The 9,751-nt window shown below is 38.0% G+C and overlaps 1 protein-coding gene across 2 annotated transcripts in view; it reads right to left on the minus strand.

Annotated features, from left to right (window-relative positions):
• Window positions 1-9,751, minus strand: part of SYNE1 (spectrin repeat containing nuclear envelope protein 1) — a 422,354-nt gene that overhangs the window by 33,467 nt on the left and 379,136 nt on the right. Inside the window, exons 1-2 of one of the 2 annotated variants that reach the window (XM_063096992.1) lie at window positions 9,466-9,671; window positions 4,302-4,464 (exon numbers count right to left, since the gene is read on the minus strand). In XM_063096992.1, coding sequence (XP_062953062.1) covers window positions 4,302-4,464; window positions 9,466-9,557 — 255 coding nt within the window. In that variant the 5' untranslated portion in view covers window positions 9,558-9,671. Of the gene's footprint in view, window positions 1-4,301; window positions 4,465-9,465; window positions 9,672-9,751 lie in introns of those variants that run through there. The other variant, XM_063096991.1, reaches the window with a different exon arrangement.

Raw genomic sequence — 9,751 nt, forward strand, 5'->3', positions numbered from 1 at the left:
GAATATAATCCATGCATTTAAAGAAGTTACAACATTTTGATTTATTTTTTGCTAAGTACTCAAAAGTTTTTGTTAAAATTAATATATGAAACAGCAACCTTAAGGCTTGAAGAGTTTTATGTTCATATCTACGTGCCCTAATACAGAGAAAGATTTTAATCTCAGTTTTAACCTCAATTAGTAATGTGGTCTCCAATCCTCATGTAGTGTTTATGAATTTATTCTTTTTTATTTATAGCAAAGAGAAATTTGACAAATTGTTTTCTAAAGTCATCTCAAGTCCACATACAGTTCTGTGCAATTACGTCTACAAGAATTAAGTACATTGGCAAGAGAAACACACAAGAACTCCACGTAGGGAAACAGAAGAAAATGCATGTGTTACCAATTTAATCTGTCCATTTAAATATTTGTCAGAATTTTTCCCCTTTGGAGACAGATTACTATTAATTTGTTTTTTACAACATAGATCCCAAAGAGTATAATTTTTGCAGAATCATTCTCAAACATTTTCCACAGAGAAAACTGTAGTAAACATGATATAATAAAAATGAAGTTTACTAAGCACACACTTTCTGCTAGGCACTATGTTCAGTGCTTTTTTCATTAATTTTTACAATCACACTGTGTAGTATGTATTCTGATTATCAGCATTCTATAAACTCCTATTTATATGTCTTGCAGCTGAGGGTTAAAATAGGTAATTATTTTGCCCCGGGTTGTGAAGAAAAGCAGAGAGGCCAGAATTTCAATCCAGGAAGTCTTTACATTTAACCATCAGTGTACAGTTTTTTGAAAACTTTAATTTAAAATTTAATTATAAAGATATATGTGCATATATTAATAGACTCCAAAGTCAGAAACTAATAGATGGCTTCTAAGGAAGCAGTGCTCTTCCCACCCTGGCTCCTCGTCTCCACAAGCAACCATCTCCATTTCTTGTAGTTTTTTTTTTTTTTTTTTTTTGGTATTTACTTCTATATTTCTAACTAACTTGTTTATATAAGTATTTCTTGATTTTTTCAGTTTTGGAATTATTGACATTCTACAGTAGAGAAAGAATAAATCTCTACATAGCTCACCAGGCTCCAATAACTGTTATAGCACAACTTATGGCTGGAGCAATAATAATTGTTTATATGATTATGGTTATCTAATATTTTTCATATTTGAGCAAGAAAATATGCTATGGTTACATTTCTTTTCTCATATAACTATTGTTTTTCTGGAATTAACAATCTTCTACCCCTCTTTCAACTTTGTATTGCTTGCTTCTGTTCTCTCTCCTGTAGAACTAATAAAACTCCTTCCAGTGTGGTTAAGTGCATCAGGAAATCTAATTCAACTGTCTTGCTCCCTGGAAACCTCCCTCCTAGAACACCCCGAGCCCAAGATCCAGTCCAGACAGGGCCTCTCTAGGTTGCAGTGTAGCTGTCATCAGGGACTTCCCTTCACCTTCATCCTGTAAATTCCCTTTCTCTTTCTCCTGAGTTGAATATTATTTTTCCTCTGCCTTTAGTCTTTAGTGTACGTAGCACACCTTCTATTAGCTTCCTGCAAATGGGTGCATAAGAGGTAAAAACTTTACATATTAAATGGTAGGATAAGGCTGGCCGATTAGGTGAGTTGGTTAGAGTGCTACCTTGTAACACCAAGGTCAAGGGTTCGGTTCCCCTTGTCGGTCAGCTGCCAATAAATAAATAAGTAAAGAAATAAATAGATGATAGGATATAAAGTTCTAAATTATAAATAATTTTCTCAGCTTTTTAAAGGCATTGTCCCAATGCCATCTAGCTTCCAGCATTTTTTTGGAGAAGTTGGATTTTTTTCTACCCTGGAAACCTTAAAGATCTTCTCTTTATCCCTTGTGTTCTGCAGTTTCATAATGTGGTGCCCTCGGACAGTATTGCTTTGTTTTACATTTTCCTGGACACTTGTCCGGCCCTTATGATCCGGAAGTGAATATTTTTCATTTGAGGCTTCTTTTCTTTTTTTTTTTTTACATGACTACTTTGATAATTTCTGTCCATTTTCCCTATTCTTTCTTTTTGGGACTTTTATGAAATAACTGTATTGAATTTTGAAACTCTTGCATTAATCCTTAATTTTATTTCTCACCTATTTTTCATATATTTATTTAATTAATTAGTTAATTCATTTTACATTTTGGGAGACATCCTCAATTCTGAAAGTTCCTTTTTTTTTTTTTTTTTTTTAAAGGCATTTTTTTTATAAATGCAAAATCTCTTCTATGAGTTTTTTTTTTAAATTAAAAAAAATTTTTAAAGTTTTCTTCCTCTTTCTACAATGTGTTTCCTCTGATTCTTCCTTTCTTTTTTTTTTTTTTTTTTTTTTTTTGGTCTTTTCTTTCATGGTACAGGCTTTCTTAAGTGCTGGAGATTTTTTGCCTATCCACACAACTTAAGAGTGAGTCAGCCCCTGGGGGCTGCATCTGCATTCTAAGATGTGCCAACCAGGAGGTGTCCCTGCAGGGGAGCCTGGCAGGGACCTGGCCTTTGTTGGGTTGCCATAAGCATCACTATCTGAAAGTATTTTCTCTTGTCTGGTCAGTTTCGCCAGAAAGGACCGCTCCAACCTTCTGGCTGGGGCACAAGCCTGGCTACTGATATTGTGGGAGTTAAGCTGGGGAAGTGGTGTGGGGGTCATGTCATTTGGTATAGAGCCATTCACTTCATCGCCCTATTTTTAATATAGTGACTCTAGCCCTAGTGGTGTCCAGATACCCAAACCCAAGGTCTCTTTGGTCTGCCTTCTCCAGAGAGTAATTCTCTGGTCTTCTGCCAGAGTATCTAAAGCAGAGTTGCCTAGCTGTCTGGGATTAGAAGGGATCTGCCAGTCTAACCACTCCTTATTCAAACTTTCAAGTAATCTTCCATTTTACTGCTCTACAGACAATCAAACTTTTGGGTTTACCTTCTCTCCACTTTCTGAGCCTTCTTGGAACTCTATGGTTGGATGAATCTTCTCCACCCTCCGTTCTGCTAAGGACATCACTATTCATCTATTCACTTTCTATCTTCCAAAATTCCGTGGGATGTCTGTTAGCTCTATTATTTTCTCCTGTGTTCTCTTTGTCATTGTGGATTTTGATATTTTCCCCCCTTTACTATTATTTTATTGGGGTAGTAGGTGAGGCTATAAATGCACAAGAGCAATTTGCCATATTTAACTTTTTGATTTTTGTACATTTGTTAAATTACAGTACTGGCCATTAGCATTTTAGCTCTTATCACTGGTACACATCATTACCGTGTTTTCCAGAAGAATTTGGGGGCCTGAAAGCCAATCATGATCCCCACAGTTCAATCATTAGGATCTCAAACATCAGTGTCCATCAGAAAATTCTAATCTTATAAAAATTGAAAAATGTCCTGCTAACAAAATTTTGTTAAAAGCGATGCTAATTTTAATATTTAAAAACTCCAACTCCTAAAACCGTGTTTTAACACCTATTCTCATCGGCTTAGTTTATAAAATAAAGTACATAAACTATTTTATAGGAGTTTAAAAATAGGGTGCTATTTACATTTTAAGCATTTTTAAGTTAAGCAACTTGACTACAATGGCCTAAATATAATGGAAGGAACCAGAGCCTGCAGAGAATTTTCATAAATAATCTAAAGCGATGGAGTAACAATTCTTCTTATGTAAAAATTTATGGTGTCTACTGCTGTCAGCTGGAGTCAGATATACTCAGTAAGAATAAACAAGGGGAGTGGGAGGGAACGTTTCTCTGTGTGCATTTTTTAGGGTCATCCTCTTTTGCTTTGCTGGGTTGTACATCGTTGCCAGTGAGATGTGCTGACTTTGCTACCCATGTGAAGGTGAAATCACAGTGTGTGGTCTGGAGGTCATGCTATCCTCCCTGCAAAACAAAATTTTCTAAACTCTAAAAATTCTAAGTATGCATTGTAATGTTTCTCTAAACAATTTACCCAGAAAAAAAGGGCTTTTTCTAAGTCTATGCTAGTGAGCTAGTGCCCACAAATAATAGACAGATCTGTCAGCACTGTTTTGTATACACGATTGCAACAGAACCTTACCTACCATCGTAGAGCAGCTTCTGGGTGGACTAATGACGCCAACAGTGTCGTGGCACAAGCATCTTTTTAAGAGTCAACTCTGTGGTGACATGGAACCTATTTTCCCTAAACACCTGCCCAGACAAAGCCCCCCTTTCTCCCCAGTCCTGCCTACCTTCCTCCTGAACTCCATCTGAGTCACCACCTCAGGACAGGCATTCCAAAGCTTATTTCATTTCAATTAATTTCAAGTCTTACCTGCTGCTCATTAAGCTTTCTCTGTATTTCTTCTGAGTTACAGGAATCATAGACTATTGGCTTGGCCAGCTCTGACTCAATGTGAGCAAGCCAAGTCCGCAGGCTGCCCATGTTCTTGTCAAGCTGCTGCACAGCCACCAGAGTCTCCTTCAGCTTCTTTACCCTGTGGGCAGAGCAGGTGCAACATTTAGCTTCAGTGAGAGGCCCCATGCACCATCCCCTCAGGTGCAGAAGAGAGCCTGGGGCTAAAGCCAGATTGCCGTGGTCCATCCTGGCTCAGCCCCTTACTGACTGTGTGACTTTGGGCAGGTTGTACGACCTTCCTGTGTCTGTTTCCTCATCAATTAAATGGGGATTTTTATAGAGTACAAGAGTGCTTGTGTGATTTAAATAAGTTGAATAATGTAGGGTGCCAGTGCATGGGAAATATTCAATAAATATTAACAATTATACTTAACATAAACCTCATGGTTGTCACAAAACGTATTCCGACAAATAATATAATTTATACTCCTATGAAGAATATCTGAGAGACAAAAGTTTTTAACATTTCTCATGGTTTGTCACTGAACAGATTACAAAGTTACAGTTCTTATATTGACCAAACACAGCATCAGCCCTGGTGGGTTGTATTTGGCCTTCTTGGGCCAGAAACTCAATTAAAAGAAACACACTTAAGATAAACTATCAGTGCAATGTCACCTGCACTCAAGCAATTCAAGTTTTATCGGTGACAGATCACATTAAAGGTAACTGAGGACCTGTTGGGTTGCAAGCAACAGAGGGCAATAGGACTATCCAGTCTTCCACCTTCAGAACCTAGTTTAGTACAGTATTCACTACAAAGCATGTTTTTTTAAAAAAAAAAAAAAAAAATCTTTTCCCATTTTTATCCAGGAAGAGTGAAAAAAATGCTTTCTTTAAGACTGACATTTACCTAACATAACATGTGGACATGTTACGTGGAAGATGCGGAAGAACAAATATAAAAGAAGACTTGATTCTTTCTCATATGGAATGTACTATCTGACTGGAAATTTGGACACATAGCAGTGAAATATAACACACGGTGGAAGAAATAAAGAAATGAACCCAGTCTCTGGTTATATAAGAAGTGATCAATTCTGTCTGGCCACATTCAGGTAACACTTCATTCATTCATTCATTCACCATTTGTTCATCTCTTTATTCCTTCTGCAAACATTTATGGTGCTAGGCAGACATGGTGCTGGGTGACAGAAATGCAGTGAAAACTGAAATTTCAACCTCGCCGTTGAAGAGCTTAGACTTTGAAAGGTGAATAAAAGCCAAGCAGAACACTTCTGGCCTAGAAAACAGAGAGAAGAAAGGCAGAGATTTTGAAGGCAAATAGTGCACTAGTGCTGGCGAGGCCGGGCTACAGGATGAGGAAGAAAAGCGGAAGAGAGGTGGGGTGGTGAGAGACAGGAAGACGGGTGGCCTGGAGGAAGATTACCAGGATCCTGTAAAAACGTGATCATCAGTTTGTATGCGGTTTTCAGGATAACAGGAACTTTGCCAAGATTTATTAGCCGAGAAATGATAAGATCAATTCTGATTCTGAGTATGTAAGTTTGAAACGAGGACATCGTGTGAGCCAATTCAGGAAGCAGAATCATCCAAACAGCTTAGATCAAAAGTCCACACTTGGGGAGAGTGGAAAGAGAGGTGAGGGCTGCATTGCTAAATTCGTGAATTGACATGATAGGAGGCAGAAGGAGTTAAAAATGATGTGTTTTCTGGGTAGGTAAGTAAGTGGAGGTAGTCGCCTCAGAGTACACAGGAAGAGGAGTGAATTCTTGGGATTAACGCTGCATTAAGTTTGGGATATCATAATCTGAATGACCAGGTACAGACACATAGAAATGTAGTTCCATGGTCCAGAAAAGAGGAAGGAGTCTGTAACATCAGTTTAAGATGTAACATCGTTGGCATAGAGTTGACCCCCTGTGAATGGATGAGTTTCATCCTGAGAGGGTGTAAATTAAGACAAATGAATTTTAAAAGGCTGGTTATAGAAGGAGGAAACACAGACTAAGAAAAAATCGAAAAAAAGGAAGGGGACCAGGAAAGTGTAACATAAATCAAAACTCAGGAAGTTTCAAGGTGTTGGTCAAAGCGTGATCCCAAGGCTGCCTGCACCAGATTCACCTGGTTTGCCTCATATAAATGCAGATTCCTAGACCCCAATCCAGTCCTGTTGAATCAGGACTTTGGGGGAGGGTGTGGCCAGGGAATCTGCATTTTTAACAAGTACTCCAAATTGCATACTAAAATTTGAGAACGGCTGGTTCACTTTGTCAAATGCAGAGCAGTATGATGAGGACTAAAAAGAGGACCCATGCTCTGGCAGGTGGAAGGCTCTGCCGACTCAGTGAGTAGTTATCAGGTCTGTGGAAACAGAAAACAGAATGCATTCAGGCTAAGGAAGACATCTATAGCAAGGAAGTGTAGTTAATTATTTTAAGAAAGTAGGCAATACAGAGAAGTAAATATGCAATGAGATGTCTAAAATGATCTGACTTCAAGGAAAAATTGATTTGTTTGCTTTGTTTTGTTTGACATAGTTTATTATTTGGAATAACCTCAGAATGTTTTCAGGCAGAGAGTTAGGAACCCACGTGGAAGAAGCCAGAGTGGAAAGAGGAGAGAAATTATAGATGAATACAGATGATGGAACAGGATGCAGGGGAGGCAGAGGTCAAGGGCACAAGGGCAGGGACAGATAAGTTAGTTTTAAAAACAGTTTTCCTAATGTGGTCAGGGCATGAGCAGCAGTTTGGGAGGGACACAGGTAGTATTTCTCAACTCTATTATTATCAAGTAATAACAAAAAAAATAAATTATTGAGTCCCCGTTGAGGGCCTAACGTGGCTGAGTGTACACAGATTGCTCTAAAAACAAAGGTTGTGGTGATATGTATGATTAATGTAAGAATGTCCTCTCAACAACCTCTCCCACCTGACCAGCTTCCTGTGTTCAGATTTGGTAGGATCTGATGCTGACTTGTGCCTTGGGAGGGGGTTTGATAGCAACCTCATGATATCATCAGGGCTTTTCTAGAGGCTGGAGTGTGTGTTTCCCACCCTTATTTTAACTCCCTGGTATTATTTATACACAAGCTGGTCTCTTCCATGGTAAGTTCCTTGAACAGATGCAACCGTGAATTTCCACGTTTGCATTTTTCCTCCCCCTGCCACGCTAAACTCAGTGCTTTGCACACAGTTGGACACTATTTAAATGCCTACTAAACATTAATAATTAGTATTCTAAGTAAAATATTTTTATTTAATTAACATATTTTAATTTAAAAAATTTATTTGATATTAAATGTATACTTAACTTTTTCTCTAGGACCAACATTTGCAAATGGTCCATTTGTCAAGGACTAAAATTCATTTATTTTCTTGGTTCAAAACTCACAGTACAATCAAAAGATCCAAAGCATAAAGGGATGCAAATAATTACTGTTCCGGGGGATTGTCTACACTAGCAAAATAAATTACAAGATTAGTAATCTTGTATAGTACTGAATGAGTTCCAAGTGACAGCAGTTAGTGTGCAATATGTCAAGGGCATCGTGACATGGAAATGCTTATTCACATAGTCCATTAGAGACAAGTTCCTCTTTCAAACTGAAGTATAAATTTAGTAAAGTCAGTGGGGGTGAACATTTAAGTGGTCTCCTTTCTCATTTTTTAAAAAGTGTATTTTACTACAAATAGCAAAATACATTGTGTGTGTGTTTGGGGGGAGTGGGTGTGAGCTGGGGGTGGGTGGGTAGTAAAGCCCCCATTGTATTTGCCTCGGCTTATTAAACTTGATATTTGCAACACAGGGATCATTCTTTTTCAGGAGAAATGCCCCATGTTTTTTCTGTTATTTCTTTATGGGAAATCCTTGGGGAAAGTGTCACAGTATTTTTATTTATCACTGTAAGAAGTTTGAGCAGCATTCCTTTTGGTAGCTTCCAGGACTACAATTCAAAATAGATGCTTGCAGACATCACATGTCTGGATAAGTTTAGCAAGCCTGATAAATCTGTTAAGTCCCTGCAGCTTATGGTTCTCCTTTCACTGTCCAGCATGGATCACAGGCACTTGACCTTTCTTGAGAAGGACTCTGCTATTAAATCCAATTGTCCAGCTTCTTAACATTGTCACATGAATGTATACACACACATATATGCATGAGGATACCTCAAAAAGGATAATGCGAATCTTTCCGTAAACTTTTTGAGTACCCTCATATTTATACATATATACTTATGTATCTTCATGTATATTACATATCTCACTACTTTCCTTCAAACTAATATATTTACAAATATTTCACTATTTTCCTTCATATTAATTTAGTATATTCATAACCCAAAACAAAATGAAAATCCAAATACAATAGAACCCAAAGTACCATTAGAAATCCTACTCATCTATAGGTATTTATTCGGGGGGAAGGATACGGCAAAAGAACAACATTTTTAAAAATTCAAAATGAACATTTCTGTCATGTTGTTATTTCAACTGAAAAATATCATGGACTAAATATTTGCATAATGTACTAAATTATTATTTCAGATATAAATTTGTACATTTTGCAGATATATTTTATAAGCTTTGTATTAATCAGTGACCTAAATTTACTGACAAACACAACTAAAAGCAACTTTCTCCCACACACACACACAACTCTTTTGGCCCCAGAAATACAAGTTTCATTCACTAAAGGGAGAGCTTTCCGCTACCAAGCTGGGAACTGGCTATGGCTGAATTTCAGTTTCATCAGAAGCCTATGCTTTAAATGGCAGATGATGTACTGAGTCTTTTTCTGAATCTCTTCCCTGTGTCTCAGCCTCTCCACTGTAGTCATACTCCTTGTATGACGCATATAGTCCAGAGACAACTGGAATACCAAGTCATAATAAAGTCCATTAACCTTTCCATCCAGCGCCGCATGCCCACTAGGGGGACAAGACAACAAACCAAGGAAAACTCTTAGGAGTCACGGTCAACAGTTTCCTAACACCAACCATCTTCAATTAACGTTGGTAAAAACAATCCCAGATTAAAGCTTCCAGCATCTATCCAATAAACCCCACGTAACATGAAAGCTATGTACAACAGAAGAAACTCAAGGAGATGCCTGCCTTGTGACATCGCAGTTACAGTCTGGGAGGTCTGCATCCACACAGCCGTCCTCTGCCATCCTCAGGGCACGTAGGTCCTCCACCACCACCATGAAGCTTCCACTTGCAAAAGTTAGGCTCTGCAGAGCAAAAGGCTAAATCCTGTGTGGGGATGAAAGTTTCCCCTGGTCTGCATATAAAAGTATGGAAATGCTCACTCGGGACAAATGTTGGTAGTCTCTGCCTGATAACATGACACTGAGCAGTGACAAGTGGTCATGTTTCTAAATAAAACCTACATTCATTA

Source organism: Cynocephalus volans, chromosome 5 (genome assembly GCF_027409185.1).
Source record: "Cynocephalus volans isolate mCynVol1 chromosome 5, mCynVol1.pri, whole genome shotgun sequence".
Lineage (NCBI taxonomy): Eukaryota > Metazoa > Chordata > Mammalia > Dermoptera > Cynocephalidae > Cynocephalus > Cynocephalus volans.